Below are 14,000 nucleotides of genomic sequence, written 5' to 3'. Positions count from 1 at the left end.
AGACACAATGGCATTTCATTCGATTCTTCCAAATTCTTGAAAAGGTTGAAAAGGAAGTTACCCGAAAAGAATAACACATGAAAAGGTTGAAAAGGAAATTACCTGAAAGGGATAACACATGAAAAGTTGAAAAGGATATATCTAAAAATGATATTAAATGAAAAGGATGTATGGAAAAGGGAATCATGGAATGAACCATTTGGTAAAGGTTTGTATATGTTTTGAAATAATTATGTATTTTGTTGAATTGAGAAAGAAGATGCTTGATTATGTTTTGATGATATTAATTTTAAGACCTTATGCATGATATGGCACATATAATGAGTTATGTACTTTCAATATTTATTTATTTGCTAATTGTGAAATGGTGTATATAGGAGGAATTATGCATATATGAATTTAACAATGCTTGAATGGTTAATCATGGAATTGTTATTTGGTAAGTTTTAGTTCTTTTATACGAACTTACTAATCATCGTTCACTTACGTGATATTTTGTTGCTCTGTCTTGTAGATTCAGAAAGCTTGTTTAGTTGAATTTCTATTGGAGCTCTATCACACTATTCATCGTTCATTTTGGTAGTTTTTGGATATTTCATCTTTTGGTAATGAATGGCATGTATAGGAATTTTATGTAATAGGTATGTTGGTTTAGTAAGAACTTATGGTAGGTTTTGGCCTTGTTTGAACTTAGTTGTATATAAGACTTTAGTTTGGTTGGTACATGTTTTGTTTTGGCTTGTAAATGTATATGTATGTTATGTCTTTGGGTCACTTTTAAATGCATTAAAAAAATGTGGCTTATTCATATATGTTTAGAGTGGTTTCATAATGTGTGAATATGGTAATGATGTTTAGGTTATAATGTAGCATTGAATGTATGAAATTGTTATGATTGTGGTGCCTTTGAATAGCATATTGGTTAGAATTTATAGGTTACTTGATTTGGTATATTTTGAATGAGTTTGAAGAGTGTTTTGATCATAGAAATGTATGTGCAAATAGTGTACCTTGTTAGGCAAGAATAAGAGTTGTAATGGCTTGTTTTAGGGGCTAATTTGGGACACATGGCCTAGGACACGGGCTGTCACACGGTCATGTGTGGCACACGGTCTACTCGACGGTCGTGTGTCTTTATTGTTTTTAAGTGCAGGTTTCACACGGTTTGAGACATGTCCTGCGACACAGTCGTGTAACCCAACTTCGAATATACACACGGTTGAGCACAAAATCTGCGACATGACTGTGTGACCCTATTTCGAATAACCAAATGGGCGGGTATACGAGTTGGGACATGGTTGTGTCCAGACTTCGAACGTCCACACTGTCTAGACTATGTCACACTGCCTAGCCACACTGCCGTGTGACCCCTGTTTCCAAAATTTTCATATTTTTCCAAAATTTTCTAATTTATTTCAAATTGATCCCTAATTGTTCGCAAATTATTTTTAGGGCCCGAAGGCTCGATTTAAGGCCTAAATGTGTATGTTGCTACGATTAAGATGAGATGTTGGAATTTATACATAAATTGAATAATTACTTTTGTTTTGAAATTAAAGGTTCTGCTATTGTACCGTAATGCTCCATAACCATAATCCGACAATAGAGATAGATTTAGGGTGTTACAATTTCATTTGTTGAAAGACTTTATCATTATACTTTAAGAAAGTTTGAAGCTATTGAGAAGTTGTACTATGAAGAGTTTTATGGGACTCAAAATAAGCTATTTGTTAAAATCAACTATTAAATTGAAGATAAAATCTTATCTGATTTTGACTAGAATGACTCTCGAAGAAGTATAAATAAGTAGGTTAGTCGCACATTGTGACATAGTTTTTAGAGTGTCTTTTTCGATTGCTTTATTGTGTATTCTTTTACTATTTTGTTTGAAGTATTACTTAAAGAGTTTTCAAGATTTTGCATTTGAGGATAATTTGGGAGAGTGATTGTAAAAGTTAGATTCAATATTGAGCTGCAATTATCTATTGTTATAAGGGTAAATTGGTTTTAAGTCAATAGGTAATTCAATTTAATTAGTATATATAACCGTTCCCTGAGCAAGGCTTTACAAAGTAGAATTAATGAATCCGAAGTTGATCTTTATTCTCTCATACTTTACTTATTACTTCACTTTGTCATAAGCTGCTTTGTTATAACAATAATTTAAATATTAAATTGGAGCAACTACAAATAGAAAGCTTTTTCAGATTAAATGAGAGTTAAATATATATAATCCTAAAAAAAAAAGGCTATTTGCGTTTAACAAGCAAGTAAAAATTAAAACATTTTTAATAATTAAATGAGGTTGTTGATAATCATAACACTACCATCTTGGAATTTGGTCAACCAATTAAGTGGTTGGCAATTGAAATTTGAAACAACCTCGGGCTTTAATGGATCCAATAATGGGCTCAAGCTCTATGCGTGGCCCAATAAAAGAAGGCACGTGACTGGCGAGGAGTATAGTGGCGTGGATTTCACGCCGGAATATAATACAACAGCTAATTCATTGACTTTTTTGTATTTAAACTTTTTAAAGCCAAAGATTAATTAATCCAACCTAAATATACATATATCTAAAAGCAACGAAGGTACCCCTTGGGATTGGGACCCACCCCACCAGATCAAATCTTAACCGCACGTTTCTCTCTTGGTCAACTCGGCGCAACGACTCCTCTCTTCATCAAGGGCACAACCGGAAGACCAAAATAATTAATATTTTATTATTTTCTTTTTATTTTAGACGACCAAGAGAAATTGAAAATGGAAAAGTCGATTCCATCAACGCCCTTTTTTTTTTAATATAATTTTCTTTATTATTAAAATTAATCCAAAAAAAAAACAATTATTTAAGAAAGGGGAAGAAAGAACATTTGGGTGAGGGTTTTAGAGAGAGAAAGAGAAGGCCGGAATCTGAAAGACAAGACACAGAGAAAAAGAGAGAGAGAGAGAGAGATGTCGGGAGGAATAGCGCGTGGTCGACTCGCCGAGGAACGTAAGGCATGGAGGAAGAACCATCCCCATGTCCGTGGAGTTTGTTTCCCTGCTCTTGTTTCTTTTTTTCTGGGTTTCATGTTTTAATTTTTTTTTATTTGTTTGATTTTTTTGTTGTTGAAATTTTAGGGTTTTGTTGCGAAACCAGAGACGTTGCCTGATGGAACGGTCAATTTGATGGTGTGGCATTGCACGATCCCTGGTAAAGCAGGAGTAAGTCGAAGAACTTCTATTTAATTTCTGTATTTTTCTTTTTCATTATCGTCGATAAAGTTTAATGGATTCTGCTTGTTGAGTTTGGTTCGTCAATTATTTTCTCTTATTTCTTTGGACGTGGATGCTGTTGTGCTGTTTATAGATTTTAAGATTTTAGGGTTCGTTTCTTCGTTTTGGCCTTAGAGAGGTTTTTTTCCTTTAAAGAGAGAGGGCGCTGCTGATTGATGTAAATGAACCCAAGTTTTATGTGATTTTATTGGGTTAAAACATGGACTAGCAAAGATATTGATAATTCTGGATTAAATTGAGTGCTGTGCTTTCCATATAGGATAATAGGAATATTTCTTTCTATTATGGTGCATATGGTATATGCGTGGTTTGTATGACTAGCTCGCATTCAGAATGCCGAGCCTAAACAAGTTTTTCATATATTTGTGGGTTACATCATATGTTATTTTCTTTTTTATTTTTTCTCGAGAATTTTAGGAAAATGGTGATTGATAGTAAACATGGATGGATATTGAAGACTGTGTGCTGACAATTTAATATGGTTTTTCTTTTTCTTTTGGGTACATAAAAAGGGGAAGGAATAATGGATTTTAGGCTTTTAGAAAGTAAGTTTTCGTTATATTTAAACAATCATCTATTGATGGTCAGTATGTTACTGTATGTAGATTTTTTATACTAGTCAGCTTTACATGATTTTATCAATCATGTTGTGAACAAGGACTTGTGGACTGGAAGCCTGGCAATATATTAGTTGTTTCTCAGATTCTCACAACTTGGTACTGTTATCCTTATTTTAATGGGTTATAGAATGGTTATGTGGCATTCGTGGCCCCTAGACAAGAGTTCTGTTATCATAAGGTGCTTTAAACTAATTGCTATCAGTTTTAATTCCTCTGCACTTCCCTCTTGTCTAAAGCTGTTATGAGTATCTCAGCTATTCTTACATTTCTCCTTCCTTTCTGTTTCAGGAGTTCTAATGGTTGCTGAAGCTCTAGCTTTCTCTTTCTCTTTTCTTTGCTTTAGTACACAAGCACACAGAGGCATGTTTTAACTGAATTGCATATCCTGACAGTCCATTTTCCTATCATTTTTGGCTGTTTTTATTTGGTGGTTCACTAACATAGATCGAAGTTCTTGTCCTTTGTTAGTTATTCAGTAATTAACCTGGTGTGGGGTGTTGGTTAGAATTAGGTTGCATTCATCATTGTTATTTTGTGTTAATGTAGATTCATTTGCGTTATTGACCATTATTGTATTTTCCTGAAATTCATCTGGTGGTGATAAAAATATGTATTTTTGTTGTCTCTTAACCTTGGAAAGTGGATCACCATTTAAAGCATGGGTATTTCTAGATATTACCAGGAGAAAGATTTTGGGATCTAGTAGCTCACTGCTTGCTTCTTAAGGCATCAACAATTTCAACAAGTAGCATGGCACTTCAAACAGCCTTTTCTAGAATTTTAAGTCATGAGGTTTTTGACTATTTGTATGTTGCAGACAGATTGAGCGCTAACAAGTTTGTGCTGCAAGTTTTAGATTTTCTTTGCAGCATTGGTGGTTGTTATTTAACTTGAAGAGTGACAGCTTTGTGGTATTGGTTTTGATCTTGTAATGATATTGCACCTCTGAAATTTTGGTTGTCGATTTCCTTATTTGCCTTATATATTAATTTCTTGAATGATGTCTGCAACTTTTATTCAATTCCTCTCAATATTATTTTTGCCCAATTCGTTCTATCTATCTGTCGTTACTATTCAGATCTGAGTTTTTGTTCTTTATATGGACAAGCTTGAAGGTGTGATGTCTGGATGCTTGTAATTTTATCTGGAGCATTTATTAAAGTCGTCAAAATGCTTCTTTTTCTTAAAAAAATCATGTTTAGAAAGTCAAATATTTGATTAAAAGGACTCATGAGAGTGTTGTGCGAATATATAGAGAGGAGTATTTAAAGAAAGTGTGCATGTTTGAATAGTTGTAGCTGTGTTTCTTTTAATGTTTGGATAGCTTAACTCCTTGCATCATCTATGTTACAGACTGATTGGGAGGGTGGCTACTTCCCGCTCACGCTCCATTTCAGTGAAGATTATCCCAGCAAGCCTCCAAAGTGTAAATTTCCCCAGGGCTTTTTCCACCCAAATGTTTATCCATCTGGTACTGTTTGCCTTTCAATCCTAAATGAGGATAGTGTACGTATCTCCTTCTCTTCAGTAATGGTTACGTGTTTGAATAGTTGTATTTCAGTCTATACAACCTGAATTTTCATGCCATTCTTATGTTGTACATAGGGTTGGAGACCAGCCATAACTGTGAAGCAGATTCTTATTGGAATCCAAGATCTTCTGGATGCTCCAAACCCTGCTGATCCTGCTCAAACTGAAGGGTATCACCTCTTCATCCAGGTATATTTTTTAAGTTGAGATTTTGCGAAGACTTCAAAACTTCCTGAAATTGGGGGCAACTGTATTTTTAGTTCATTAAATTTAAATTTGGGTGTTTTAAACATGATTGAATGAGGTTTTGGATTATTGTAATCAAAATCAATGAATGACATGCATAATCTTGTTTTGGTATATGCAGGATGCTAATGAATATAAGAGAAGGGTTCGCCAGCAAGCCAAGCAGTACCCACCTCTGGTCTAGTCTGTTGTTATTAAAAAATAGTAACTAAGACTTTCCATGAAATTGCTGGTAAAATGCCGGCTGGGTTGGCTGCTCGCCTCATGTATAATGCTAGACTTGGCTTTTGCTAAGAGAAAATATGCTTCCTTGGGTATTTGGTAATCTATATAAACTGTATGAACCAGCATTGGTATTTCAACTCTCATCGGATTCGGATTAATGGTTGTTTCTAATTTTATACTACTAGACTGATAGCTCCAAAGTGAGGCTTGCTTTTCTTTCAGACTCTGTTTGTTTCAGCAGAGCATCCACCAATGTCTCAAATAAATATGCCAATAGCTTTTAGTACTCGAAATTGCCAATTGTTTCAATGCCCAGGACGTGAAACGAGTTCTATCCCAAGTATATACAATTGCCTTTCTATTAGTGTTTAGCATTTGTACGATCCTGTCCTTTTATGGGGTTCACTTGTCTTTATAGCCTGCACGTTGGTCAGTTTAACTGTCAAGTATTATTGAAATATTTTAAAATTACTAGTAAGGGATGAACTTGGTATTTAGGTTCCTCTACTCTTTTACATGAATTTGGTAATCTTTAAATTTGGTAGTGTGTTTGCGACAAGATTGTATCGGTTGCTCAAACCAAAGGTAAAATCAATTAACTTGAAATTCGCTCAAAATTAATAAAAATTAAAAATTAGGATAAAAATTAGTAGATGAATAGTTTAAATCGATTTAATAATTTTTTTTATTTAATATCTTTTGTTGGTCTACTAATTGAACTCATCGAGTTGATTGAATTGCGAAATAATGATTTGATTAGTTTAACCATTGACTTGGTTATGTAATATTTTGAGATTGTATGTTATAATTTGAATTTTTTGTTTTAATTTTTAAATAATAATGTCGCACAATATTAGAGGGGCATGTTAGCAAATTTTTATATTTTTTTAAGTTTAGTGGTCAAAATAAATCTACTTGTTAAGTTCAAATATCAAAGTGGGTTTAGTTGTTATCAAGTTTAAAGACTAGAAATTATATTATTTCTCATAGTAATTATAATATATTTTATAATAAAATTTAAATTTAAATTTCTTTTATTTAATTTTAAAATTAAAACTAGGCCTAGCTAGGCTGGTTTGAAGTTTGAAAATCCTTACCCGAGTTTGAACCAAACCTATTAAATCAAAAAAGTTGCTCAACTCATGGATATGTTTATTTTTATTTAACTTCTTAAAATTAGTCTATCATCTACAATTTTTCTTTATAATATTATCTTTATAAATATTGTGGGATGTTAAATTCGAGTCTCACCTTGATAAATTATTTTTTATTAAATTATTTACAAAATGTAAATATTTTTTTTGTTAATATTCAAATGCTAAAAATTATAGATTAGATTCTATTTATTTAGCTACAAAAAATAGTATAAGGACTTATTTAAATAAGTGTAGTATGTTAACATTTAATAATTTTAGAATTATTTTTATTTAAGGTCAATTTGTTTACATGTAAATATTTTTCGTAAAATATTTTTATTTTTTTACAGGAAATTATTCTCCAAAAAAAGGATAAAATCAAAAAATTTTTTAAGGAAAATGTCTAACTAAATTTTTTTCCGTAAGACATTTTTCAAACTGATAAGGCTCTGTTCACTATCTTCATTGTCAAAGAAACAAAAAAGGAAGCTTTCAGAGCAACAAAAGAGAAGTTCTCCTCACTGTCAAAGAAAACAATCTCTTATATTCTAATTTTATATTTTTTACAATTTAATCCAAAAAATCCAAATTTTTACTAGTCTACAATTTAATTCCTCAAAAATAGATTTTCTTATTCTACAATTCAGTCCTAAACCTCGTTTTGTACAATTTTATAAAATTTTCCCTTTTCTAAAATTTCTAGGTTTTATAATTTAGTACTTACAACTAAAATTTTCAAAAAATAGCCATTGATTTTTGAACAATTAAGCTTTCATATTCTATTTTTCAAAATTGTAAAATCTCAAACAATGTAAATTAGTCCTAAAACTCAAGTTTAGAAATGTTTACAATTTAACCCCTATTGTTTCAAACATTACTATTTCATGCTTAACTTTCCAAATTTTCATATTCCATAATCATATAATTTAGTTACTATTCAATGTTTCAGATTTCACTACTCAAACCCTTAGAATTCGAAAATTTACAAATTTTACAATTTAATCCTTCAATTTTTATCAAATTAAATCATGTTTCAACTTACTCATCTAAATAATATTCAAAATAAATATTTACCACATTCATCTTAATTAAACATAAATTTATATTCCTTAATATACAAAATTAACAATTAAACTTAATTAAATAAATTAAAATTAATTAACACTAAAACATAAATAAAATTTATGAAATAAACTCAATTAAACATTAAGAAGATAATAAAAGTTCATGGTTTAAGTGGGATCCATGAACTAATAATAAAGATTGGAATATGGTTTTACTTGTAATTTTAAGGCATAGGAGTTCATATATTAAATATTTGAGACATCCAACATTGTCTTTCTGCTGCTTAGGTCTAAAAAAGAATTTAGTTAATTGGATTATTATTATTATTAGGACACAAACACAGGGAATAACATTAACAATGGCCGGTGCCATTTGACCAAAAGAAAAAAGCTATGGACGACATGGCTGCCTACTATCCTCCACCCTCAGCCCTTCTCCCTCCTCACTACCCTTACTACCAAACCCCTCCACCTGCTGTGACGCCGCCGCCTCCACCTCCTCCTCCTCCTGGTGCTGCTGCCCCTGCCCTCCATTACCACTCCTACATCCCCCACCAACAACCTCCGCTGCCCCCACCACCCCCTTTCGCCTCATATTCCCTTCCTCACCTCGCTGCTTATTCTTCTCATGACTCCGTTCGGACCCTCTTCATCGCCGGCCTTCCCGAAGACATTAAGCCCCGCGAGATTTACAATATTTTCCGCGAATTTCCCGGTTATGAATCATCTCATCTTCGGAGCCCCAATACCTGCCAAAATTCTCAGGTCCTCTGTTCTCAAATTAATTCTAAGAATCTCATTTTTTATAATCGTTGACATTGTATGGTTGGGGTTGTTGTAGCCGTTCGCTTTTGCTGTCTTCTCCGACCAACAGTCTGCGCTCGCCGCGATGCAGGCGCTTAATGTAAGAACTTCTATGCTTTTATCATATTTGGAATTTCTACTCCGAACTCGTAACTTTTATTATAAATGATTAATTATTATGGTAATTTTTTGAATAGTTGAATTTGTTTATAAGTACCAAATTGGCATTGGAAATTCTTTTAGAAATCGGTTGAGAGCCCCATCTTTTGGCACCTTGTTTTACAGGGAATGGTGTTTGATCTTGAGAAAGGATCAACTTTGTTCATTGATTTTGCGAAATCAAATTCCCGATCAAAGCACCCTAGAACAGGTTGATGCCTGTTCTGTTTCTTGTTTTTAATTTAATTTTCAGCAATATGATCATCTGTATGTTTGAAACAATTTGAACCTGAATAGTGAATAATGTATACTTGGTTTGGTTATGGCAAATAGATGAAGAATGGACTGGCTCTAATAAGAAATCGAGGGGATCATTTTCGAGGTCTACCAGTGATTCGTGTAAGATAATCTCCTAGAATTCTGCTTGGACTTTTTTGTGTTCCCACAATCTTTTAAGCTTTGTGTTCATTGCTGGTTGATGTGGTTAAGTTACTCAATCCATGTTGTCTATTGTTCATATGATGTTACACTTGAAGTATAAATTAGTTACTCACATGGAGGACACATTCGCCTAAAGCTCACATTGCACATGTTTTACACGCTTGGACACTAGCAGGTTTTGGAAGCGTTCACGTGTCTGGAATGGGTAATTCTGCTTACAGCATGATTCGTTATCCACCTGCACAAAGGTCATCTGCACTACTTGAGCACATTTTTATTCCTTGGAAGTGATTGCTTCTAGATGACTTAGCACATCATAGTTTACTTTAAATGAAAGGTCTAGGGCTCATGCCCTGCTCCCCAGTGTTGAAGTAAAGGATTTTCTTTTGAGATTTTTGCTTCTCTAATACTTTTTTTTTTTTTTGCAACCGTTCAGTTTGGGAAATGTTGATGCCAATGCTGAGTCCACAGCTATGAAATCGGTAAAATGCTTCTATCTTTTTGCTTGAACTTGTGAATAAAAATACATCAGTGAGTTGCCATGTATTTTTTTCCTTTTGTTTGGGATTTTATGGGGAACAGTCTCTAGATCTTTCCTGGTTAAAATGTCATTTGTTTTTTTGTCACCAAGCATCCTACCTAGGAAATAATAGTTATCAGATCTTTCATTTAGATGTAAATTTAGCTGGCACGTTCATAGCACTGTCACCTAGTTTGTTATCACCCCATTTTCTTCTTCTTGGCAGCCCATAGGGCTCCTGAAAGAATTCTAGTGTAGAAGGATAAACCCGGACTAACAAATCATGGTTGCAATTGAAATAATTTGAGCCTGTTAATAAATAAACCTTGAAGAGAAACAAACTAAGTGTTCAGTAAAAGGTTGCATTTTTCAATCATTTAGTGAATCTTATCAATGAAACTTAACTTGTTAGGCAAAGTATTATTAGAGTGCCCTTTTTTCTCATATACATTAGCAAAATAATTCTACAGTCTCTCACTTTTGCAGAGTGCTAGCCCATGTCCGACACTTTTTGTGGCTAATCTAGGGGCAAGTTGTACAGAAGAGGAACTAATTCAAGTATTTTCAAGGTAAAAGGAGATAGTTTGCCATATAAAATATGCTCATTGTGTATAACTTTCTGTTTCTTCTGTCAGATGCCCTGGGTTTCTGAAGTTGAAAATGCAGAGTACGTATGGAGCTCCAGTTGCATTTGTTGATTTCCAGGTACGTAATTCCTCTCTTGTTTCTATGTTGTGTCTATTCGCTTCTTTGTTTGCTTCGTTTCTCTCTCTCTCTCTCTAAAATACTTGAGAAAAAACTAGCAGTTCTATTTGATAAATAAGAATAATGCACTTGTTCTAGCTTAATGTGCAAGGTGCTCAAGTGTTATACTTCATCTAGTTATGGCTTAAGGGATAGGCTTTGTGTATTTTCGGAAAGGCCATCTTTTTTCCTTTTGTTGGCTGTTGTGAAGAAGTGAGACCAATTTTCAATCTATGTGATTTGGGCCAGATTTAAGTTCCGGTTTTTGACATACGGCGTTTGAATGCATAAAGCTCATTAATTTGTGAACCTCTGTAATTTGCATGAACAAATGATCTCCGCTTCTCTTAGCATTGCAAGTAGGAGTGATGAATGAGTATTTTTTTTCTTTACCTATAAAGAAGCTAACTTACAATCTTAACATGCAATGCTGTTTATAGGATACTGCTTGTTCAACTGGTGCAATCAACTCTCTGCAAGGGACAATTCTATACTCATCACCAGCCGGAGACGGCATGCGCTTGGAGTATCCTTTGATTATCAGCATTATACATTTTCAATTGCATTGCATTTCTTCTACTGTGTTCTTAGGTTTTGCTTAATGATCAATCCAGATATGCGAAATCCCGGATGGGATTGCGAAGGAAACGGAAATAAACGGTATTGAAGCAGAGATTGGTTTGCAATAGTGACAGCAGAAGAACTGCCTGGCAAGCCAACTCCTTCATATCCTCAAAATTTCTTATTTGTAGTATAATAACCAAGTATTACAAGTTTAAGATCAGTTTTGGTTTGGCCTCCACTTAAATTATAACTACTTTGACCCTTAAAAAGCATTATTATTATTGTTGTTCATGTCATATAGCTAGCAAGGTTTTTAAGGAATTTCTTCCTTTCTCCCTAATTAGAACTCTAATTTTTGGTGGAATGTTTTGTAATAATAATAGCAGATGATGATTTCAGTGTCCAGTTAAACTGTAAAAAGCATATATCTGTGTCTTTGTGTACAGGTGGATTTGGATTAAATTTAAATGATTAAGAATGTATGGGTAAATTAAAAGGAGTATTTCCAGAAGTAGAGCACTGCGGTTTATGCTTGATTGTGAACTGATCAAAGTGTTGGATAGGAGCATCCTGCGGTATTTAAGAAGAACCCGCTGAAGTTTTGTATCAAAAAATAAGTATAAGTGACTTTTAAATTGACTAATGTCTAAATCTAATAAATTGGCATAATTATGGCTTTGGTTGAATTAGTAGAAAGAATGAAAATTAAGGTGTTTTAGATTCATTTCTCTATAATTTTTTTTCTATTTTTATCAAAATATAAAAGGAAATAAATACTTTGAAAATAATATTTGTTGTTTTATGAAATAAAAAGATTTTTGAAAAAATTGCAATCTGAGCTAAGGGTGACATATACTCATTCAAATGTATTATCTATATTATTATTTAAGTTTTTTATTGAGTTAGTGTTACACTATATGTTTTATTGTTTATTGTATATTTTTAAACAAGTATCTCTACTCTAAATCCGTGATTTCCACAAGCATGTGTGTGATAGAATTTTTAGTATTAGTATATAAATTATCTAAACATGCAATATTATTATTTATTTAAACATAAATTACTTAATATTCAAGAGACGAGTTAACATCTTATTGATTTACTTTAAAATTAATAAAAATTAAATATGAAAATTTAATTAATTCAATTTCAAATTAATATATTTTCTCCGTTTAAGTATGCCATAAAAATATATGTATATGATTAAAAATTAGTTTGTTAATCAACAATTTTGATAATTAAATTCCATACTTTTGAATTGATTTCTTTATAATAAAATTTGATATAAGAAAGTTGTTAATATTTACTAATTTATGGATGAAATTATAGTAATGAATCTATGAAATGATAACTATATATAATTTTAAATTTTTTAGGAGACAGATATTATTAATATTTAAATTTGAAATTGTGATCATTTCATTAATTATTAATTTTTTTTGTATGAGATAACACTAAATGGTTTATAAGGGAACAAACTTCAAAATTATAATTGTATAAATTCATAATAGATAACTTTTTTTTAAACATAAAGCTCTCATTAACTGACTATTTTGCTGCAACTACCACTCGATTGTCCATTAATGAAGCACTTCTATAGAAGATGTTATCTCTCTGCTCTTGGACACTAAGTTGTTCTAGCAACAAGAGTCTGTTATTCATACTCATCAATAGTATCATCAGCAACATCATCATTAGTTCTAAAGGAGACTCTTTATCAAACTCGTCTTCCCTATCATACTCAAAAATCAACTTCACCATTTTCTTGGATCTCACTAAAGACATTAATGGGGGCATTTTATAGCATAATGGCCCCTTCCTTGGAGCTTGTAGTAAGATATGTGTTTAAGTTTTCTGGTGAAACTTTGAGAAGATTTATTACAAGTAAAACCACGAAATGTATTAGGCATACTTCTATCTTTGGATGGATCTGTAGGCTCATTTGGCTTAAACCTTTCATCTCTTCTATTAAACAATCTAGTTGCCCTTTTAAATTTCAATTACTTACCAATAGTGATAACAGTTTGAAGCATTTCAATTTCAAGATAGTGTTGCAATTCAACTATATTTACAATCTCATGGTTCAAACCTGCAAGGAATCTAGCCATGAATACTTCGGGCTCTTCAATTGGATTAGCTCGGATTTTGATTTTCTACATTTCCTGGAAGTATTAATCAACTAATATATTTCCTCAAGTCTTTGATAGAGATTATTGAAAACTTTGACCATCTGCCCCATTTTCTATTCAAACAATCAAAGATTTTGTGTTAACATTTTTAATATTTAAATATCTTGTGTTTTAATCTAGTTATGCAAGCATTACGTGCCCGTAGAATCATCATCATCTACTCGTAGGAGAAGAAGAAGAGAGCTCTGAAGTGTTGAAAATACTTAATTCTTATTTTTATCTTTTTAAATGTATTTGAAATTAATGGGGGATTTTGCTTCGGAAGAATTTATGGGATAATTGTTGAAGATAATTTAAGAGATAAAAATATTATTTTATCATGACAAATTTGAATATGTGTTGAGAAAAAAAATCATAATTAATATTTTAAATGTTATTTTTAGTAATACATGATAATCGAGTGATTTTTTTTTAATTTTAAAATATTACATTAAAGAATTTAATAGAAATTTTTTAACCATAATAATAAATGGACTTGA

At 32.1% G+C, this 14,000-nt stretch overlaps 2 protein-coding genes across 4 annotated transcripts; both read left to right on the top strand.

Moving 5' to 3' along the window:
• The first annotated feature begins 2,551 nt into the window (after positions 1–2,551).
• Positions 2,552–6,041, top strand: LOC107913372 (SUMO-conjugating enzyme SCE1). Of its 2 annotated transcripts, none has more exons than XM_016841939.2 (5): positions 2,552–3,024; positions 3,124–3,207; positions 5,253–5,405; positions 5,505–5,618; positions 5,797–6,041. In XM_016841939.2, exons 1-5 carry the CDS (start codon positions 2,956–2,958, stop codon positions 5,857–5,859), a joined length of 483 nt encoding a protein of 160 aa, XP_016697428.1. In that variant the 5' UTR covers positions 2,552–2,955; the 3' UTR covers positions 5,860–6,041. The 2 variants fall into 2 exon arrangements, with proteins under 2 accessions (XP_016697428.1, XP_016697427.1); XM_016841938.2 differs by having other exon boundaries at positions 2,771–3,033.
• Positions 6,042–8,376: 2,335 nt separating this feature from the next.
• LOC107913371 (RNA-binding protein L) lies at positions 8,377–11,737 on the top strand. 2 transcript variants are annotated; one of them, XM_016841937.2, is made up of 10 exons: positions 8,377–8,865; positions 8,942–9,004; positions 9,190–9,274; positions 9,397–9,462; positions 9,680–9,752; positions 9,941–9,986; positions 10,511–10,593; positions 10,660–10,729; positions 11,209–11,294; positions 11,383–11,737. In XM_016841937.2, the coding sequence occupies exons 1-10, from the start codon at positions 8,494–8,496 to the stop codon at positions 11,423–11,425; spliced, it is 987 nt and encodes a 328-aa protein (XP_016697426.1). In that variant the 5' UTR covers positions 8,377–8,493; the 3' UTR covers positions 11,426–11,737. The 2 variants fall into 2 exon arrangements, with proteins under 2 accessions (XP_016697426.1, XP_016697425.1); XM_016841936.2 differs by having other exon boundaries at positions 8,400–8,865; positions 9,677–9,752.
• The last annotated feature ends 2,263 nt before the right edge of the window (positions 11,738–14,000 follow it).

Source organism: Gossypium hirsutum, chromosome A11 (genome assembly GCF_007990345.1).
Source record: "Gossypium hirsutum isolate 1008001.06 chromosome A11, Gossypium_hirsutum_v2.1, whole genome shotgun sequence".
NCBI classification, from domain to species: domain Eukaryota; kingdom Viridiplantae; phylum Streptophyta; class Magnoliopsida; order Malvales; family Malvaceae; genus Gossypium; species Gossypium hirsutum.
This window is presented reverse-complemented; position numbering and strand designations above follow the sequence as displayed.

Excerpts from the sequence above, each read along its gene's own strand:
- LOC107913371 (XM_016841936.2), top strand. The coding sequence starts at position 8,494 with ATGGACGACATGGCTGCCTACTATCCTCCACCCTCAGCCCTTCTCCCT. Across the intron at positions 9,005-9,189 it reads CCGCGATGCAGGCGCTTAAT|GGAATGGTGTTTGATCTTGA; the intron begins GTAAGAACTTCT and ends CTTGTTTTACAG. Across the intron at positions 10,730-11,208 it reads TTGCATTTGTTGATTTCCAG|GATACTGCTTGTTCAACTGG; the intron begins GTACGTAATTCC and ends TGCTGTTTATAG.
- LOC107913372 (XM_016841938.2), top strand. The coding sequence starts at position 2,956 with ATGTCGGGAGGAATAGCGCGTGGTCGACTCGCCGAGGAACGTAAGGCA. Across the intron at positions 3,208-5,252 it reads CGATCCCTGGTAAAGCAGGA|ACTGATTGGGAGGGTGGCTA; the intron begins GTAAGTCGAAGA and ends TCTATGTTACAG. Across the intron at positions 5,406-5,504 it reads CAATCCTAAATGAGGATAGT|GGTTGGAGACCAGCCATAAC; the intron begins GTACGTATCTCC and ends TGTTGTACATAG.